This window comes from Rhinoderma darwinii, chromosome 1 (genome assembly GCF_050947455.1).
Source record: "Rhinoderma darwinii isolate aRhiDar2 chromosome 1, aRhiDar2.hap1, whole genome shotgun sequence".
Lineage (NCBI taxonomy): Eukaryota > Metazoa > Chordata > Amphibia > Anura > Rhinodermatidae > Rhinoderma > Rhinoderma darwinii.
In genome coordinates this window covers 87192696-87215299 of record NC_134687.1, presented here as the reverse complement: position 1 = coordinate 87215299, position 22604 = coordinate 87192696, and the positions used below count along the sequence as shown (strand labels likewise).

General features: G+C 41.7%; 1 protein-coding gene across 8 annotated transcripts in view; it reads right to left on the bottom strand.

The window, feature by feature from the left end:
* Positions 1-22604, bottom strand: part of FAT1 (FAT atypical cadherin 1) — a 221028-nt gene that overhangs the window by 83989 nt on the left and 114435 nt on the right. For all 8 annotated transcript variants that reach the window (XR_012883011.1, XM_075860151.1, XM_075860153.1 and 5 more), the window contains exons 4-6: positions 7122-7183; positions 2291-2620; positions 325-535 (exon numbers count right to left, since the gene is read on the bottom strand). Coding sequence is in view for 7 of the 8 variants with exons in the window: in XM_075860151.1 (XP_075716266.1) it covers positions 325-535; positions 2291-2620; positions 7122-7183 (603 nt within the window). In the remaining variant the exon portion in view is untranslated. The remainder of the gene's footprint in view (positions 1-324; positions 536-2290; positions 2621-7121; positions 7184-22604) is intronic.

The window sequence follows — 22604 nt, the reverse complement described above, 5'->3', positions numbered from 1 at the left end:
TGTGGAATGAAAATGGCAAAGAGGAATTTTTTAGGGTGTAATTGCTCTTTAAGCAACTACTCATTTTTGTATTCATATCAGCTGAAAGTATCACATATATCTTCTCTTTTTTTCTTTAAATAGTCTTTGAATCATTAAATGATGTAACATAAAACTACCAGTACTGTATTTTACAGCAATGTAATAGGGGGCATCTTCTAGTTCGAATCCTCTTTGGATGATAATCTTTTTTCTAAACTCTATAAACATATCGTCCTATTGTACTATTAAGACAGGTTTCCAGATTGACTATTACTTGCACTTGAAATAATTGTACATACTTACCGGTAATGTCAAACCACAATGGAGAACCCACAGGTTGTGCAGTTATCACGCCAATCATATGAGCAACAGGATCACTTTCCATCACAGTAAAGGTGTAAACCTCTTCATCAAAAGAAATTGGTTCCATTAATGGTTCTGGTTTTGAAATCCATTCTATATGCAGTCGAGTAGAGGATGACTTCTGAGGTCTCCCATTATCCACAGCTTTAATCTTTAAGTGAGACATAAAGCATATAAATCAAAAGAGCACAAATCAATAGCTGCAACAATAAAACAACTGTAATTATTATTTATGTTGCATAAATTGCTGGTGTCCTACTGGAGCTTTTCTATCTTCTGTTCAGTGATAGCTCCCTAACATTGTACAGCTCAACCGACACATTGGGTAATATACTCTAATGGTGAAAATCCACATCCCAGCATAACAATTTACAATGGATCCTTAGAGCTTATTATGGAGCCGTAATATGTCACCTATAGAATTCTATGGGGCTTTACTGTACCTTCACATGACTCATAAAAGGGAATGACATCCTTTCCACAGGATCCTATCCCCCATTACTATTACCTCTTTTATGCTCTTGCCTTCTTGCTTTCCTCCTTTATGGATTCTCCATTATAGTTTTTCCTACTTTAATATTTAACAAGGTTAGGCATGTCCACTAGGTTGCCACCTAGAGGTCTGTTTATCATGTTCTGTTATTCTGTGTGCACTAGGTCTCTAGTTAGGATGTTTCTAGTTTTACCATTTATAAAAAAAACCTTCTAAAAAACACCTTTAAAAGGTCTGTTAACAGTATTTGGGTGTAGACTGTGTAAAGCTTATTTGTATTCTCAAATGAATGTTATTGTGATCACACATGCTCTGTGTGTGAGACATTATGTCATTTAATCACTTTTAAGTAAATCCTTTAACTTTACCTAAAGTAAAACATGGGATAAATTAAGAAAAAGTCAGAGGTCTTGCTCAAACTCAACTTCAATACTCAAAAAGTTTATGAACAGGATACAATTTTAATCTGGACAGAAAATCTCAAGGGTCCAGACAAGTAATTTTCTCAATATATGAAACATTACTCTCTTAGATATATAGTGTAATATGTTGATATTTAAAGAGGCTCTGTCACCAGATTTTGCAACCCCTATCTGCTATTGCAGCAGATAGGCGCTGCAATGTAGATTACAGTAACGTTTTTATTTTTTAAAAACGAGCATTTTTGGCCAAGTTATGACCATTTTCGTATTTATGCAAATGAGGCTTGCAAAAGTACAACTGGGCGTGTTGAAAAGTAAAAGTACAAGTGGGCGTGTATTATGTGCGTACATCGGGGCGTGTTTACTACTTTTACTAGCTGGGCGTTCTGACGAGAAGTATCATCCACTTCTCTTCACAACGCCCAGCTTCTGGCAGTGCAGCACTGTGACGTCACTCACAGGTCCTGCATCGTGTCGGCACCAGAGGCTTCAGATGATTCTGCAGCAGCATCGGCGTTTGCAGGTAAGTCGATGTAGCTACTTACCTGCAAATGCTGATGCTGCTGCAGAATCAAGTGTAGCCTCTGGTGCCGACACGATGCAGGACCTGTGAGTGACGTCACAGTGCTGCACTGCCAGAAGCTGGGCGTTCTGAAGAGAAGTGGATGACACTTCTATACACAACGCCCAGCTAGTAAAAGTAGTAAACACGCCCCGATGTACGCACATAATACACGCCCAGTTGTACTTTTACTTTTCAACACGCCCAGTTGTACTTTTGCAAGCCTCATTTGCATAAATACGAAAATGGTCATAACTTGGCCAAAAATGCTCGTTTTTTAAAAATAAAAACGTTACTGTAATCTACATTGCAGCGCCTATCTGCTGCAATAGCAGATAGGGGCTGCAAAATCTGGTGACAGAGCCTCTTTAAGTCAGTGTCATATTGTTTAATAAACCATATAGCTTACAAAAATAGAATTTAACTCACCGTAAGAATATCATATTCGCCTGCTCCGGAGAACTTTTTAGATGAAACCACCCCGGTTTTAGGTTCGATGAAAAATTTACCATGCTCATCTCCATCCTCAATGCTGTAAGAAATTTCTGCATTTGGACCGTCATCCTTATCTACAGCAGTTACTCTGTAGAGGGGATCCCTCTTGGTGATTTTCTCCCGCTCTGTCTTTTCTTTCTCAGGAAGCTGGATCTTGTAAAATTTTTGCAGAAAGGACGGTTTATTGTCATTCTCATCTAGAACCTTGACTATGACCCGACAACTTGTTGACTTTGCAGGATATCCATTGTCTGTGATCGTCACCTATTCAGGCAAGAACAATATTTCACTCTATTACACCATGCAATACAACTCTGTGGTAAGATAAATACTATACATAAAGGTTTCCGAACATGCTTTTTTGAGATGATGTTCATTTGAAAGTCTTCCTAAATTAATGCATAGCTTGAAGAACAAGCACAGCTTGAAATGTTCCTTTAGGGAAGAACAGAATTTATTATTCTTGTACGCAGCTAAACATTTAATCAGTTCCAGAAAAGCAAACAAATCTGTATAGAGATTTAAGTGATTGGTTGTTCAAAAAGGCTTAATCTGAGAACATTTGTCACAGCTAGCAAACAGAATGCTGATACTTGTCAAGAGAAGCTCGGTATCGTCAAATTCCGTTTGTAGGAAAGGCAAACAAAGCCATACGCTACTACTCGTGTTTTGTCATTAGCTGCTCAAGTCCTGCCAATCGCTTGCCATTTGGTTATAGCATCTTCACATCAATGTGTAACGTATAATGTGACTAACAGGTGTAAAGAGGAGAATAGATAAGAAGAATCCTTTGTGGACATAGGGTTCATTATTCAACATTAATGTGCTGTAAGTCGAAATAAAAAAATAAAAACCTCTCAACCAGATAGTTACAGGAAATTCAAAAGCACAGCACGGTAATGCGAATATTGTGAGCTTATTAAAGAGAACCTTTCACCTGCCCATATATGTGCAGCTGAGCGCAGCATGTAATGGGCAGGGCTGCACAAACCCTGGGGCACTTTAAAAAAAAAATCTAACATCCTCCGTTATTTAGATATCGGTGCCGTTATATTTGGCGCCCATTATTTAAATAACCCCTAAACTGTCAATAGGGCGTGTAATGGCAAGGGAGCGTGTTACTATGGCTGTGACACTGTCCAATAAGATATGGACAGTGTTACAGTGAGACCTGGAGAGAGGAGAGCGCGCACGCTCTCACTCTTCAGCTACCAAGATCAGTCTTCTGCCGAACTGGCAAGGGGGCGTGTCCCTGCTATGGACAGAGCAGTGACACGCCCCCTTGCCAGTTCGGTAGACAACGTAAAAGACTTATCTCTTGCAAAAGCTGAAGAGAGGATGCGCGCTCTCCTCTCTCCAGCTCTTGCACTGTCCGTAGCAGAGGCACGCCCCGTTGCCAGTTTGGCAGAAGACCGATCTTGGTAGCTGAAGAGTGAGAGCGTGTGCGCGCACTCTCTCCTCTCTCTAGGTCTCGCTGTAACACTGTCCAGAGCTGATTGGACAGTGTCACAGTCATAGTAACATGCCCCCTTGCTATTACACACCCCATTGACAGTTCAGGGGGTTATTTAAATATCGGGCGACAAATATAACGGCACAGATATCTAAATGACGGAGGATGGTAGACAATTTTTTTTTAAAGTTCCCCAGGGTTTGTGCAGCCCTGCCCATTACATGCTGCACTCAGCTGCACATGTATGGGCAGATGTAAGGTTCTCTTTAAGGCATCATAATCCGTAATGGGTCAATAATTCACATTGCATTCGTTTTCTACTTACTAAGCTAAATTTATCTGCATTCTCAGATTGTGATGTTCGAGACAAACTAGAAAATTCCCACATGCAGATCTGCCACATCCAACAGAACTACAAATTATCCAATTTTAGGTTCTAATAATAACAAGATATTTTTCCCCATAATGTCCTTTCATCATTTGATAATGATTCATGTAAAAATACATGTTTTGAAGGTGTTTTCTATTGAGCAGGGTTACAACAGTTTTCCACCCACTGGACAAAGATTCTTATATTTTCCACTTTAGGACACTGATTGTTAAAGAGGATCTATCGGCTCTCCTGACATGTCTGTTTTAATAAATACTTGCATTCCCCAAGAAATATACATTTTGGAGAATCTTTTCTTAGGCAGTGGGTGTTACCATTCTCCTTGTCAAAGGTGCACGTCCCTACACACTCTAACACTGTCCAATCAGTGCTGACCATGTCACACTGTGTCGGGACCACCAAGTGTTTCTTCATCTCCACCTTAGTAGCCTCTGCAGAGGAAACGTCTGTCCAGACATAGCTTCCCTCCAGGAATGACAGGTGATCCCCGGATATGCTACAGCAGGTGTCCCCCCCCCCCCGACAACCACTAAAATCAAATGCCATGCCACTATGTCCCTTGTCGAATCTGCTTTCTCTAGAGGCCGCATGGCCTCGAGAAAGTCACATGTTTTAAGTAAAGTTAGTCATACAAACAACTAAATGTTTTGCCCAAAAAAATATATGCTTTGATTTATTAGTCCATCTTGAAACCCTCTACAATCCTTTGCTGATGCTCTTAATTCACAAAACCACCATTATTACCATACGTCCCGACTGGCAACTATTCATAGTGATTTGGAAAAACCCTCTGTCTATGCTGATGAGAGATTTTAATTGTCACTAACACTTTTATCTTTATTGCCCCCAGTAAAGCCATACATGACTGGGTACATTGGGCTAATGACTCCTTAATAAGCATCAGTTATCTGACCAGACTTTATTACCAAGATAAGACTTTTTTTTTTTTTAAAGTGTGGACTAATATTTTCCTATTGATCTAAGGCATAAAAAAACAAACATACATAGGATAAGAGATTATTTATTTTTATTGATAATACTCTACACTGGACACACCAAGTCCCCATTTGTTTTAACATTTGGGAATAAAAGGAGGATCAGTTTATGTAAACAGGACTAAACTATCTAAATTTAGGTGTATCACCTACCAAAGGGAAAAAAAAGCATACCCCCAAAACAGGCGGGCATCTCATATAATAATAATAATAATAATAATAATAATAATAATAATAATAATAATAATAATAATAATAATATTATAGTTTTGATTCTAATCTTATTAAATGTATAAAGCTTTCCAGTGCAAAAATAATTGGTTGATTTGAGAGGAGAAAGGCGCTCGGCATTGTGGAGTTCATATCACTAAACCACAGTGCAGTAGAGGATCAAATTTCCTTGTAAACAAGGGAAAAAAACCACTAACCCATCTGGTCAACATTTCAATGTTAAATTAATTTGCCAGATGCACACAACACTTGGCTATAGCTCCTCCAATCTAAATACTACTATGTTTCTGGGTTCCTTCCCAAACCATATTCAAGCTTGCCTCCATTAAACAGACAAATAGCAATAGGCCCATTAAACCATTAAAGCTTGCAATACACTGTATAACTGTACTTTGTTGCCTTTGCTGTATCGTTGAGTTGGCAATAAACAGAGAGGAGCAACAAAGACCAGCTGGGGGGAAAATAAAATAAAAGTAATGAAAAAAAATTACCAATTACAAATCACAGAAATATTTTTCGGCACATTAACCCATGGCAGGAAAAAGAGATGCAGACTATAAAGGTTCATGGCAACACTGTACCTTGTAAATAAAGATTAAAAATAGATAATAACAGCAGAGGCCAATAACTGAAATTCAGGCAATTTTAGCGTTTATTAAAAGTCACTCTGGCTTGAGGTGGAAACTGTCAAAATGGCTGGAGAAGCAGACTTGTTTATTGCCTTTGCAGAAATGATACATAAAGTATATTGGAAAATTGCATAACTTTTCATTATAAAAAGAATGACTTATTTACGGAAAACGCCATACCCCTTTCAAGTTCAGCATGCAATGGTATACACATTAATCCCCCCGTGTACATGGCAGAGCCATAGACACTGGTGCATTAGACTGTTGTGTGAGGATAGTTACATCAGCATGTTCCCCAGGGCTGGGGACTCCCAAAGCTCCTGATGTAACAGTTACGTCATGAGCCATAGTTTCCAGGCACGGCATCAATGCGGGACTCCGGATGCTTCCGCTCTCCACAGCCACCCATTGACCGGGCGAGCTGTGGAGAGCTGAAGCAGCCAGAGTTGACTGATCAAATTGTTCTGCACATGCTGCTAGGGGCAATGGGTGGGCTGAGTGGAGAGCATTCAGGTGACGTATCCAACTCTGTGCCTATACAGTGGGATACGTTGCAGCCTTCAATTGTAGAGATACGTCGGGAGTCATCCCAACCTATACCTCCTATGGAAGCTAATAATGTGATGTGAACACAGAGAGTCAGACATAAGCTTTTAGCGCAATTAGGGCATTTGCAATTCGCAGCAAATTTATTCAAGTCGACTGACATCGGATTGCCGATTCAATCAAATTGGACACAAAGTGAATTTCAGGAAATTCGCTTATCTTTAATTCTAATGTAGCGGGGAGACCTATGGCTTACTGGGATAAAGATGGAATTGATTCTTCCTGAACTATTGGCTTTCAGGAATAGCATTTGAAATCTTGGTACTGTACGCTGAATTATTGTCTATGGTAACAGATCAGGATTAATCTATTACTTCTAGGGTTTGCTTAAAACATACATAATGCATTGAGGTCAATTAAATATTTACGTAGAATGAAACGGTCACAAGATTTAATATTAGTTTATGCGAAATAACCCTAAGAAACCTTATTCAATTCATAAAAAGGCAAAATAACATACCTCAAGTACATGTTCTCCTTGTTGTTCCCGGTCTAGCTTTCTTGAAGTTGTTGTTATTAAACCTTGATGAAAGAAAAAAATAATAATTATCTATTCAGTTAAAAACTGGGGGACATTCAAATTTGACACCATAAATCTAAATATGCGTTCTTTATAACATACCTGTGGACCTCACATTTTGATAACAGGGTTTTTTGACGATTAAAAAAAAGGGTCTGCTTTTTATTGCCCAAGACAGCACCATTCTTGTCCATAGGTTGTATCTTGTATTGCCGTTTAGCCACATCTACTTAAATGTTGCTGAGCTGTAGTACCAGATACGACCCATGAACAAGGACGGCACTGTTTTTGAATAAAAAGCAGATGCTATTTTCTAATTTCATCCAATCCCTATAATCCATGGGTGATGAATAAAGAATCCTCTTCTACATCTCATAACTTTAGACATTTTGAGGAATTCAAACCTGAAGTTATGCATTCATCCACTGAAGACTAATCTCTTATATAATAGGCACTACCAGCCATGCATGCACATGTATTATCAAGAGCAATATACTGTAGGTTTATGACCAGCTAAAAGCTGGAGAAACTGCATTCATATTGCCATTCCTGCAATCCCTTGATCTATCATGAATTTACGGTTTACATGCAAACTGGCATTTTAAAGGAAATGTAATTTTGATAAATATATTTGTGTGAATAGACTGTAACATGGGCTTCGGTTTCAATTATATGAGGTGAAGCGTAAAACAATTTCCATATACAGTGGGCATAGTAGTACAAGAGTTATGCCGCTGACGTTTTCTTTTTCTGCATCTCATTTACATATTAGCAGCTATTGTTGGGTGGTTTTTAAAGGTTTTGCTTATGTAACATATAGAATCAAAAACATCTGTTGTTACAAGAGAACCAGACTTCTCTTATATGTGTTATATCCACCAACCTTGTTTTGGCATATTGTTAATTGAACATTGATACAATGAATAAAAACGATTGTAACTTATAAATAGCATGCATTTGACGAAATTATATCATCATATAAAGGACAAAGAAAACCTACAAGGTAGAACGGCATGTCACAGAGAATTATTTTACCAACTCTTAAGTCACTAAATGGGTTTTCTATAGACATGACATATTTATTATTAGAGCTGACACCAAAAACTTTAATTACATTAGATTGAACAACTAAATTCTAAATCCGGCGTTTACCTCTTAGGGACATATCACAAGGAATTAGTTTGAATTCTGGGTTTTAAAAGACAGGTGAAACATTAATTCCTCCTCTTGAACTAAACACCCATCTAGGAAATCCTTCAGTAGAGCAATTTGGATGCCCAAACCATGAAGGCTTACAAAACAACCTAACACTGCCAACAAGCCAAGGTTGGCATGACTCATAACAATCACACTGAACAGAGAAAAGAGAACAAAACAGAGAGGAACAGAGAGATTGTGTGCAGTTATCCTACAGTATATTTTAGTTCTCCACCTATAGTCCGTATTCAAATGACATTTTAGCCAATTTACTTGATACTGATACTTATTGCACCCAATTATTGCCACCTCCGAAACTACAAGTTCTTTTTTATGCATCGCCTAATATGTGTATCCACAAACAATATAACTGCACACATCTCAACTAGACAAATCTTACAAACAGTTGTGTGTAGTGTCGAACGGACAGGGATCTGGGCCCCCAGTCATTACCAACCTCTACAGCCAAGGTAAACTTGGTTTTGGTAAACAAATTACATTTGAGGAGCACTAAAAGTGGTTCTCCAGGATAGGCCATCGATGTTGACCCGACCCCCACCGATCAGCACAATAAAGGGGCCCTATGTCTGGTACTGCAGGTCATCCTTTTTACTTGAACGGTTTATTTAGTTTAATGTGCATTGTAACTGACTAAAGGGCCTTGGCCATAGCACACTGCCCTAATAACCAATGGTTTGTCCACCCCTGATTATGTGCATTTTCTCATTCTCTACTATAATCTAGAGAAAGATCAGCAGCACATCACGGTCCCAAAGACTTATGAAAATAGTCTTGTACAAGTAAAGCTTCTGAGCGGTGCAAGCCGTGTCGAGTCGTAGCCAAACCAACTCCAATATAGGTACAGAAAGCTATAGAGACCGCAACACTCGTTTCAAGATATCAAAAGGAGCATCAAAAGCTTTATTTCACGACAATAGACAGCAACGTTTCAACCCAAATGTGGGTCTTTTTCAAGCTGAAAAAGACCCATATTTGGGTCGAAACGTCGCTGTCTATTATGGTGGAATAAATTTTTTGATACTTCTTTGATATCTTAGAGCACTGTGTGCTGCGGTCTCTCTATCTTTCTGTCTCTACTATAATCCCTATTTCATGTAAACCAAATTATCCATTTTTTAGAGAGATTGCTAAATATAATTACTCTATTCCGTTGTCTAAATTGGGGAAACTTGATCTCACCCTAAGTTTTAACGAACAATAGAGTGTTTATATTCGCAGTTTAATACGAGTTTGTGCTTACATAACTAAAGAACATCATATTAGTCATTTATTTTTCCTCCACAACCACAGTAGAATGAAAAAAATGCAAAATCCTGCCAATAAGGCAGTGCAGCCCTGGGAATCCCCTGATTCCCATGCTAGGAAAAAGAAATGAAAGTGGATCCTGGGAAAGAACAGTTAACAAGCAAGACAAACTTCAAGTTAGTTCACCCTGTAGGCATTTATCATTTCAACGATTTCGAGAAAGTATGTAGTGGACCCGTGCTCTGAAATCATGCTGCAAATGGGAAAAAAAATGTGTATGTGTGTGTGTATATATATATATATATATATATATATATATATATATATATATATATATATATACACACACATACACACATACATACACACTTTTAGACAGAATGCTAAATTAGATAAAAGAAGTCTATAGCAAACGTTTCCCAGCAAAGAACAGACCAAAGGGTTAAAAACTACAATATCCATGCTTTAGGAACAGTGTTTTGTTCAGACCAGTCTATTGATGCCAGTACGGCTTTTAAAAAGCAATAGATGTGCCATCCGACAGGATCGGAATTAAACTCATAAATCTTAAACTGAAATAAAATGAGTAAATAAAAATCAGCAGGACAAGACAACATAATCTGCAGGCAATTTGCATCAAATAATTTTTCTGCTTTCTTTTGTTTTTCATTTTTTACATTCTTCTCTTTACTAGCAAAAACAAAATTATTTTGAGCAGAGAATTGTACTTTCCCAACAAGGTTTCAAAACCTGAAATTCGTTGTTTGAAATGTGTCTGTATGACCTTTGCCAATGTTGTTTATCTGAATATTTAAAGGCTATGTACACCTTTGAAGGGCATTTTTTTTTTAAATAAAAAGGTTAGTCAATGTGATTAGTGCAACTTTCTAAATAGTTTTTATTAAAAATGATTTGTACTTTTTGAGATATAGCTGCTCTGTATTCTCTATAGAGAGCAGCTGTATCGTACTCTACGACCTGAAGCCGTCAGTCCCACAGACCTGACGTGTTCAGTGTCAGCGGGTCACGCAGAATCCACCTGTAATCTATCACATCTAAGTTATGAACTTTGTTAAAAAAATGCAGAATTAGGTCATGTGTGATAATAGAGTATCTGGTATTAAAAAAAGGAAGGAAAACACTTTTCATTTTCTCTCAGTTTCTAAATATTTGATTTCAGGCTAGAATATGCAGTTCATCCAATACATAGTAATGAGAAATCCAATTATGTTTGGATATAACCTGGCCTCAGAATAAACAGCGTCTGCCTGTAATTGGTTTTAGGTTTGGATCAAATCAGAGATTGGAAATGGCCAAATGTCCGCAGTTAATATCAGGGATCTTTGAGGACAGATTGAACAAGGTTAGACTTATAAATTCTCTTACTTTGGAACCAGGTGGTAATTTCGCACTAAATACTCTCAGATACACCAACGTCACATTTACCATAACATAAAAATATCATAAAACAGGCCTGTTTTCAATTTTGACAGTATGCAGAAGAGATATATACAGTAACATGATAAGCCGGAGATTTCATTACCAGAATGTATTCTCATTGGTTCATTAAATAACCATCATTTAAATGCAATTTTCACTGGTCTTATTTAACACCAAACATACACTGCAGCTCCACGTTATAAGGGTAGGATGCATAGCAGGCGGAAATTGGAATGATACGAGCGAAAAGAACAGAGAAGAGAAGTAGAGGAGTGTGAGCAGAGACATAAAAGGGATAGACATCACATTAGTGCCAAGTGCCACTACCAATAAATCAATAAGTACATCATGATGATAACGTGACAGGGTATGAGATCTGGAGAAAAGGTGCCAGAGAACCATCTCAGAATAGACTCTGGTAAGTCTATATTTCTTTAGATAAAAAGATAAATTATCTACAGTTCTGCACAGTTAATAAATAGGAGTTACTTATTGTTAATAGATCTGTATCAGGTAGGGTACGTGCACATGTAGAGTAAACGCTGCAAAATTTTCTGTGCTCAAAGTCTGCAGCGTTCTCGACAGCGAAATTAACTTGCTGCAAATTGAAAATCCGCATCGAAGGTCAATTTCCCGCACTTTTCTGCTTATTTTTTCCACAGCGTGAGAATGAGATTTGTTCAAATATCGTCCACTTTGCTGCTACTGTAATACGTCCTGCAACACAGAAAATCAGGTTGGAAATTCTGCTGTGTTTACGCTACTTGTGGACAGTGGCGCGGCGATAGGGGTTGCGACCGGGCCCCTAAGCCTGTGGGGGCCCATTGGGCCCTTGTTGATAAACAGCGCTGATGGCGTTGGTTGCGTTTCTAACTGTATTTGTGTCCTCAGGAGCTTTGCATCAGCATCCACTGTGCCACGAGCGGCTCGGCGCAGGCAGGCGCGATATAGTGACGTCATTGCACCTGTCTGCGCCGAGTCACTCACAGCCCAGTGCAGAGGAGGAGTAGAAGGATCTCCTCCTCCCGTCATGGGAACAGGGATAGGTAAGGCCCCATGCACATGACCGTAAAAACGCCCATAATAACGGGCCCATAGACTTCTATTGGCCATGGGCACCTTCCCGCTTGCGTACAGGAAGGTGCCCAGGCCGTTCAAAAAATATAAAACATGTCCTATTTCAGGCCGTAATTATGGCACAGGCAGGCCCATAAAAGTCTATGGGGCTCCCGTAATTACGGGTGGCTACGTGTGTGCACCCGTAATTACGGGAGCGTTGCTAGGCGACGTCAGGGGATTTCAATTTTTGAATAAAGAGAAGCAGAGAAAATGGCGTCTGAGCGATCATGTAACCCTTTTAAGGGGTTTAGACATGATTGTGACATTTCCAGCCCCCCCCTTTTTTACGGGTCGGTGAATACGGATGACAACGGACCTGTATTTACGGGCACGGGTCTGAAAATACAGGTTAAATACGGGTTAAAAACGTGTGACAAAAGGACCCGTATTTATGGCCAGTATTTACGGGAGGGAAAAAATATGGTCGTGTGCATGGGGCCTAAGTAATTATGTGATTATTTTTCTATTAGGTACATATGTGGGCATTATACTGGGTATGGGATGGGGGCTGATATGGTAGCTGCTTAGGGAGCATTATACTGTATGTGGCAACTATGGGGGCATTATACTGTATGGGGCATTGTACTGTACGGGGGGCATTATATTGTATGGGGTGCATTATACTGTATGGGGCAGCTATGGGCGGCAATATACTGTGGGGGAATTTATGGGAGTCATTATATTGTGGGGGCAGCTATGGGGGACATTATACTGTGTGGGGGCAGCTATGGGGGCATTTTACTGTGTGGGGGTAGCTATGGGGGAATTATACTGTGTGGGGGGCAGCTATGGAGAGCATTATACTGTATGGGACAGCTATGGAGGGAATTATACTGTGTGGCAGCTATGGGGGCATTATAGTGTGTGGGAAGCTATGGGGGGCATTATACTATAGAGGTAGCTGTGGGGGGCATTATACTGTGTAGGTAGCTATGGGGGGCATTATACTGTAGGGGTTATCCATGGGACTGTTGGGCAAGGTGGCTGGGAATATTAGTGTGCAGGGGTTTGGTGGTGTTGGGGAGGGATAGGGGGGCCCAAGCTGAATCCTTGCATCAGGGTCCATGAGCCTTTAGCTATGCCCCTACTTGTGAACATACCCTTATACATTTAAGGGCTTAAAAAAAAATATTTCACACACTTGTCATGCAAGTAATAAAAATGCAATGACATAATTTCATAGCTGCCATACCCTGGCAGACATTAACAGTTTCTCTGGCAAAGAGTGTGAAAAATTGCTGTTGTTTTCCTGTTTAAAAAAGGAAGAAAAAGTTTTACTGACAATTTAGTCACACCAGGTCAATGTCCTGTAAGAAAAAGTCAATTTGAAAATCAATGCTAAGAGCAAATTTCTCTTGTGTGACTAGAGGTTATTGGCAATCTTCTGGCAAATAAAAAACATATCCTTAATAAATCCACCTTACTTGCCAAGCTGATTTTTATTTTCTAAGAAAAGTTGTCTTGAAGGTAATGTACTATAAGTAGAGTCCATTCCATGTCGCCCAAAAAGGTAACAAAACAATATAATAAACAGAAGAAAACAAAAAACATTTTATTCTCAAGGCTCACAATATCTCCAGGCTCTAGGAGACAGTGGTGAAGCCCGTACTTAAAAGATTTCCATAAAAAAATTATGGCCTATTCTTAGGATGGGTCATCAATGTTTGATAAGTGGGGAATGAATCATGGACTACCACAGATTAGCGGTGCAGCGGAGCATTGTGGCACCTTGTTTCTTTGTGCATATCGGTTCGCCTCTATGTGCTGCTATTCGAGGTTTTGCAGCTGAGCCTTATTCAAGTGGTTGGGGCTGAGTTGCAGTACCAGGCACAGCCACATGTACTGACAAGTCGCTGTTTCTGGATAATGAAGGGGCTGCAGTGCTCCAAAGAACACTACAGACCCTTCAATATGTTGATTGGTTGGGACATCGAAAAAATAAATAAAAATAAACATTTATCTAAAAACAAAAGGTTATGAGTAAGATCTTTGAAAGCCCCAAACGCCTAAGGCTTCATTCACATCTGCATCGGGACTCCATTCATGGGTTCCGTCTGAGCTTTCCATCAGGGGAACCCATGAACAGAATCCAAACTGAAACAAATGGATATCATAGGTTTCTGTTTGCATCACCATTGATTTCAATGGTGACGGATTCGGTGCAAATGGTTTCCGTTTGTCACCGTTGTGTAAGGGTTCTGTTGTTTTGATGGAATCAATACCGTAGTCGACTACGCTATTCATTCTGTCAAAACAATGGAACCCTTACACAACGGTGACAAATGGAAACCATTTGCACCGGATCCATCACCATTGCAATCAATGGTGATGCAAACGGAAACCGATGGTTTCCATTTGTTTCAGTTTGGATTCTGTTTATGGCTTCCCCTGACTGAAAGGTCCGAAGGCACCCATGAATGGAGTCCCAATGCAGATGTGAACGAAGCCTGAGCTGTGTCTGTATTCACTTTAAAACTATACCAATAAATCGAGGTTTAATGGTTTCACAAAGTGCTGGAATTCTTTGTTTGGATTTAAAGAAAAAGGGATTAAACATGATCTGTCAAACAGATGCCAACAGGACACTTTTTAAAATGGATGTTTACCCAATTGAGTCCTGTAGAGGATACATTTATATGTAAAAAAAATATTTAAAAAAAATACTAAGAGGATGCACAAATGAGGTGAACAGAAAATAATCACTCAGATCAAACTTCCATGAGTCAAAAGAGGCAGGAGGCATCGGCCTACCTTCCAGACAAATTTGTATATACTTTGGTAGGACTATGTCAATCTGGCCATAGATGTAAAAATGTCCCCACATTTGTTTTTCAATCTAAGGCTTGTCAGGATAGTGTCATACATGAAAAGTTATTTCCTAAAAAATATTTTAGAAAGCAGATTTTATATATATATATATATATATATATATATATATATATATATATATATATATATATATATATATATAAAACATGTAAGGATACAGGAAAATAAGATACACAGTAATGCAACAAGAAATCTGTACAAAATAATTAAAGCAGGATATTTACAAAGTTACTCAGTGTTTTATGTAAAATGAAACTGGGAAATGCTGTTAAAAGTAGAGGCACGCTTTACGTCAGTCTGCAGAAATGGTACAGATCGTATATAAATATTACCGTGCCACATGACATTAAACCATTACATGCAGAGTGTGCAGATGCTCCTACATATATGAGGTTCCAAGGTTTATGCTGACGTCCTATGTATATCTTTCACAGTACAGATTTGGAAAATGCTGATGTACTGCAGGAAAAGAATCTCCATGCATTATAATGACAGAGAAATGCAGTCACGTCGCTGGAGGGAACATGCAGATTACAGATCCCTGAAGCTTCTGGTATATTTCATACACTTTTCGGCATAAATGACACTTTCTACAGTAAGCACTTTATTCCTCCTGCTTTTATCTTGTTCTTCAATATAGTAAAAACAAAGTGGATAGTTGTGCTTTCTAAAACCCATAGTCCAGCATATTGCTGCATATATCAAGGTGAATATCTCCATGTAGATAACAATTGACTTCATTTTCATTTATTCCCCGCGCAGAATGTACCATTTCAGAGCGAATCCCATTCAGCCTGTGGATACCATTTATACACAATGCAAGTAGAGCCTATTAATACAGTATGTACATATAACTTACATACAATTGATACAGCCGAGTACTAGAGGCAGCTATTTCCCACACAATACATAGTTATATATAGATCCAAATAATCCATTACGGATTCAAATTGAACCTAAAAAGTTTATTCATGATTTATGTATTTGAAATCATGGTTCTTTTTTTTAAAGAAAAAGCATCACATTTGAACGTCTCGTAACCTGGTTGGGCATCGTGCCTCAGCTTGGAGAACACTGCTGTGTGTTGGAGAGAAGTGACAACCACCCTGGGTACCAACAAAAAGGCACCCAAAGCAGAATCACTAAAAACAGTTTCTTAAAGGATGGACATTCTCTTTAAAGTGAAAAACCTGAATGTATGTCAATTCTTGATGGAACATTGATGTTTGCAAATAGGGTTGTTGCTCTTTGCTTGCATAAGAAGAGAAGATTTGCATAGCAACAGTCCGCGCATATCTGCATTGGTGACAACAGCGGGTCCCCATTATCCTGTGTGATCTGCTATTGTCACTGAAAGAATCTCTAGGCTGATGTCCAGTCTAGCTGATATATGGCAATTACAGATGCAGCTAGAAGCCAAGTAATGACTCCGCGTCCTGCTGCGAGGGACTGATTTGGTTTCCGCAAGTAGCATGGCAGCTGGAATCTAGGTTCGAATATTTAAATAAATGGGTTCGACTTGTCTAGTGGAAAAAAATAGAAGAGCAGCCTAATGAACAATAGGTCACTTACAATATATAGTTAGCGAGAAAAGAAAATGCTTCCATTCTGAATGTTATACTACACAATGGTAGTTAAAAGCAGAAACTGAACCATCGTTGATAAATCCAGACGGCCTTTATGGTGACGTCTCATCGCTGTGCAAACAGTCTGAGCATGTTAATCCCACAGTTTTTTGTAGTTGCCAGTGACAGACAGAGAGGAACCATCGGCTCCAGCACGGAACGGAGTAGGATTTGCAGCCAGTTTTGTTGCAACCGAGAAATTGATTTTAAACAATTCCACCGTTTTTCCCCAGACGGATATTACTTTTTGTGCTTTATGAGTCACTTGTATAAAAACAACAACCAAAAAAATAAGCCGCCAGTTAGGAGTGTAGGGAATTAAACAGAAAATCTGCCGGGCAGGTGTAATTTCCATTAACGAAGTATTAAAATATTTGACAAGAAGTGGAAGAAAATCTCTTTCCCAGAATGAAATAAAGGAAAAGCCTATTGCAGCTGCTATAAAATCTGAACAGCAATTAAAATATATTGGGATTAAAATAATTACAGCCGACAGGATAAAGAATTGATCCAAAGTTCAAAAACTTGCAACGCTTCCAGATTTGATTAGAACGTATATCCAGCATTGATCCACTCAGTGTCATAAGCCTGAGTTCTGAGAAACACCCGCCACTTTACAATGACGGTCTTTGTGCTTCATTCAAAAGTGCGCTAGGTTTTGTAGACGGCACAAAAAGCTTATTATAGCACGGTAAAGTGGAGCATTTTAATGTGGAGCAGATGGGGCTCTGCACTGACTCTGATAGCGGAAGAAAGACAAGCTGTACGAGCTTTACATACCTTTCTACTATTTGCCTGGCATTGAGACACACGCGCACATACACCCTCTTATAACTGAGTAATAATGATATCAACACTCAAGACAAATCCTTGGCACTCATCACATCATCTAATGCCTTTTAGTCAAGCTCCAATGTAACAAACAGCATGACTGATAAAGTATAGGATGGCACAAATCCCAGATATTTGGTGGCATCTCTGGTACATAAAACCTTCAATAAAGGAACTTTATTGCTCTTGAATGACATGAACCGAGTTTGAAGTAAGGCTCCATTTTAGAGCAAGGTAAAAAAAAAAAAGTTAGGGTGCTGAACGAGTAGCAATTCCTAATATATTATCAGAATTCATCTAGTTAAAGGGGTTGTCTGGACATTTTTTATTGATGGCCTAACCTTAGGATAGGCCATCAACATGAGATCGGTGGGAGTCCAACTCCCGACAACCCAGCTGACCGAAGGAGCTGCAGCATTAGTCTCCGGGAACTTTTCCTAGTATACAGGCACAGCGCCATACACATCCGGAGGGGCTTTGGCTGGGATTGTGGTTCCGCTCCCATTCAAGTAAATGGGACTGAACTGCAATACCAGGCACGGCCGCTGCCGATGTGTATGGCGCTGTGCCTGGCAAACACTGAAGAGGCCTGTGGCGCCAGATGCCGCGCCCCCTTCAGTCAGCTGATCAGCAGGGGTTCCAGGAATCAGACCCCACCGATCTCATATTGATGACCTATTCTAAAGAAAAGGACATCGATAAAAAAATGTCCGGACAACCCCTTTAATCATGGGATTGATAATTTGAAGGGATAAGGGGAATTTCACCTTACCACTTTTGCCCTGCAGATCTGTCAGCAGACACAAGCTGTCTGAAACTTATTCAGAAAATACTGTATATGCTGTTACATAGTGGTTTACAGGACAATTAAAGGGGTTATGTGGGGACCAAAAATTATTAGAGGTATAGAAGAGGCTGGACGCAGCTGCAGGCTTAAGGGAAGCCGACATGACCGTCCTGGTAGGGAAAGGGTTAATGTTACGAGGTCAGGGAAAGTTGAAGGAGCTGAAGGAGGGACGGGGAGGAGTTAAGGGGGGCGGGGGGGCCGTTACTGCGCTTCCCGCTGTTTCTCGGCATTGAGCCGGAAGCAGCGGGAGGAGTAACACACATTAAGCAAAGCTCCCACCCTCCCACCCTTGTTTTGTTACTCCTTAGGTCTTATGTACGTCTGCCTATGAGCGTTTTGTTTTATTTTGTGTGCTTATTTAACATGTTTTTCTTTTTTCCGGAGTAGGTTCTGTTGTCATGGCAGCTGGCGGGGGGAGTCCTTGAGGCCAGTCAGTACAAAATGGTGGGGGGGTCGCATCGGGGGTATGCGTCCCCCAAAAAAGGTACATGGTTGAAGACTTCATCGGGTGTTATCCCTTTGAAGTGGTCTTCTGGTAGAAGGTATGTCACTTGAAGGCTTCATCGGGTGTTATCCCTTTGAAGTGGACTTCTAGTGGTCGGTATATCACTTGAGGGCTTCATCGGGTGTTATCCCCTTGAAGTGGACTTCTAGTGGTTGGAGCCATCTGCAGAGGTGAACGGTGCTTCCGAGCTGGTTTACGGCTGGAGGTAATTAGTGGTTTGCAGATGGCTAATTCGGTGTGTTCTTGAAAGGAACATCTGAAGGGGCTTCAAGGACTTCCTCTGCTCGGGTTAATGTTAACGTTTAATTGTTATTTATGATTCTGACCCATGTTGGGTCATGTGAATTATTAGGAGGAATTCTCTGGTGGATTCCTAACTAGTTATCCGAATGTTTCGGATTTAAATTGTTTTTATAAAACTGTGAAATTAATAAACGGCTGCTGTGGCCATTTCACATCCAACCTCGGTGTCATGTGTCGTTACTAAATGGGGGTGGGGGATAGTATGGTTTAAGGTTAACACACGACTCTACCTAGGCAGGTCAAGTCACTGCAGTATGTGAGTACACCGCTAATATACATTCCGGACACACGTCATGCGGATTCTGAGATTTTGATAGATAGCTTTTTATAGCGCAGCCAGGGGAGTCCAGCCCCGCTGTACTCTATGTACAAGTAGTAGCAATAGTACAGCAATTAAATAGAGTACAGTGGGGCCGGTCACATGATGAAGAGTCATATAGTCATCAAAGAAGGCTGTGAAAAAAAGACATCCGTTCCCCCGGCAGCGCTATAAAAATCTATGAAAATCTCAGAACCAACTCCACTGGGGACCAGAATGTATATTTGCGAGTGTACTCACATACTGCAGTGAGTACACTATAAATCATTTTTTGTCCCCACATAATACCTTTAATTTCCCAACAGTTTTAAGATCATTGCTTGCTGTTAATGAATTAGAACATTCTTGATTACATCCAGCGGGTTAAAACCCATACAGACCTAACACTTTTACAGATGAGTTTGTTAGACTGTGCAAACGTAAGTAATCCTCTGTGATCTAAAAACATGACAGCACAAATCACTATGTGGTCCTTTTTGCTACAATGTATTACTGTAGATAAAATCTTTGAAAAAGATATGGAAACCTTTGTGCATGAAAAATCAATATACATGCATGTTACCAAGTCCCTGCAGAAAAAAAAGTTGCACTTATATGTTTTATGTATTGAGCTTTCCTTTTTATGGCTTCAGCAGCTGTCATCAGCAGTTTGCAACCTTTTTCTCCATTCAAACTTCTTGTCTAGTGGCGCTCCCCAGCACTGGTCACATGTTCTCTTCTCTAGGGGCGTTCCCCAGCACTGGTCACATGTTCTCTTCTCTAGGGGTGTTCTCCAGCACTGGTCACATGTTCTCTTGTCTAGGGGCGTTCCCCAGCACTGGTCACATGTTCTCTTCTCTAGGGGTGTTCTCCAGCACTGGTCAGATGTTCTCTTCTCTAGGGGTGTTCCCCGGCACTGGTCACATGTTCTCTTCTCTAGGGGTGTTCCACAACACTGGTCACATGTTCTCTTCTCTAGGGGTGTTCCCAGGCACTGGACACATGTTCTCTTCTCTAGGGGTGTTCCTCGGCAATGGGCACATGTTCTCTTCTCTAGGGGTGTTCCCCAGCACTGGTCACATGTTCTCTTCTCTAGGGGTGTTCCCCAGCACTGGTCACATGTTCTCTTCTCTAGGGGCTTTCCCCAGCACTGGTCACATGTTCTCTTCTCTAGGGGCGTTCCCCAGCACTGGTCACATGTTCTCTTCTGTAGGGGCGTTCCACAGCACTGGTCACATGTTCTATTCTCTAGGGGCGTTCCCCAGCACTGGTCACATGTTTTCTTCTGTAGGGGCGTTCCACAGCACTGGTCACATGTTCTCTTCTCTAGGGGCGTTCCACAGCACTGGTCACGTTATTTTCTCTAGGGGTGTTCCCCAGCACTGGTCACATATTCTCTTCTCTAGGGGCGTTCCCCAGCACTGGTCACATGTTCTCTTCGATAGGGGTGTTCCCCAGCACTGGTCACATGTTCTCTTCTCTAGGGGCGTTCCACAGCACTGGTCACATGTTCTCTTCTCTAGGGGCGTTCCACAGCACTGGTCACATGTTCTCTTCTCTAGGGGCGTTCCACAGCACTGGTCACATGTTCTTTTCTTCTAGGGGTGTTCCCCAGCACTGGTCACATATTCTCTTCTCTAGGGGCGTTCCCCAGCACTGGTCACATGTTCTCTTCTCTAGGGGCGTTCCCCAGCACTGGTCACATGTTCTCTTCTCTAGGGGCTTTCCCCAGCACTGGTCACATGTTCTCTTCTCTAGGGGCTTTCCCCAGCACTGGTCACATGTTCTCTTCTCTAGGGGCGCTCCCCAGCACTGGTCACATATTCTCTTCTCTAGGGGCGTTCCCCAGCACTGGTCACATGTTCTCTTCGATAGGGGTGTTCCCCAGCACTGGTCACATGTTCTCTTCTCTAGGGGCGTTCCCCAGCACTGGTCACATGTTCTCTTCTCTAGGGGCGTTCCCCAGCACTGGTCACATGTTCTCTTCTCTAGGGGCTTTCCCCAGCACTGGTCACATGTTCTCTTCTCTAGGGGCGTTCCCCAGCACTGGTCAGATGTTCTCTTCTCTAGGGGCGCTCCCCAGCACTGGTCACATGTTCTTTTCTCTAGGGGCGTTCCCCAGCACTGGTCACATATTCTCTTCTATAGGGGTGTTCCCCAGCACTGGTCACATGTTCTCTTCTCTGGCTGTGTGGCTCTCTGCTGCTTTTGAGGTCGTTTTGCATAAATCACACCCACACAGTTAGACAGCGTGTCTAGAAGAGGCTGGACGCAGCTGCAGGCTTAAGGGAAGCCGACATGACCGTCCTGGTAGGGAAAGGGTTAATGTTACGAGGTCAGGGAAAGTTGAAGGAGCTGAAGGAGGGACGGGGAGGAGTTAAGGGGGGCGGGGGGGCCGTTACTGCGCTTCCCGCTGTTTCTCGGCATTGAGCCGGAAGCAGCGGGAGGAGTAACACACATTAAGCAAAGCTCCCCGTTGCCCGGTTTTTTAGTAATGGCAGAGGCCTTGATTTTAGAGCGGCTGCGCGCCGCTGCTGTGCACCACGGTCCCGGATGGCTGGAGGAGACCGTGGCTGCATTAACGCGGATCCCGGACGCCGTTTCGCCACGTCGGGCACGGCGTTCGGGGTCTGTTGTAAGGGACAGGCTCCCCTCCCCCGGCCCCCCTACGAGCATGGCTATGGCGGCGGGGGGGGAGTCGGCAACAACCGCTCCTGCGCTGGGCAGGCAGAGAGCGGTGGCAGGGGTGACGGCGATGCAGGCTGTGTCGACCCGTCCCTCTCGGCGGTCCCGACCTCCAGAGCGCCTTAGTCCGGAGGTAGTCCCGCGGACACGGCGTCGCAGAGGGAGCCCGATCCCGGACGCTGCAGGCCAGGCAGCTGGGAGGACCGCCCCTTCCCAGGCCCTGCGTCCTGGCAGGAATCCCAGGCCGCGACGGGGTCCGGCGGTAAGCAGGGAGTCGCAGGCCGGGCTCCCTGTCACCCCTCCCCCATCAGATGGAAGATGTCGAGAGCAAGGTACGGCCGCCCCGCATGGTGATGTTCCGGCCAGGGGGCAGGCTTCGTCAGGATCGTCTAGACGGACGACTAGATCTGCAGCGACGTCGAGGCAACAGGTCCGGTCGGAAGTCTGGGTCCCGGCGGTCGGGCGGCAGGTTGCCGGC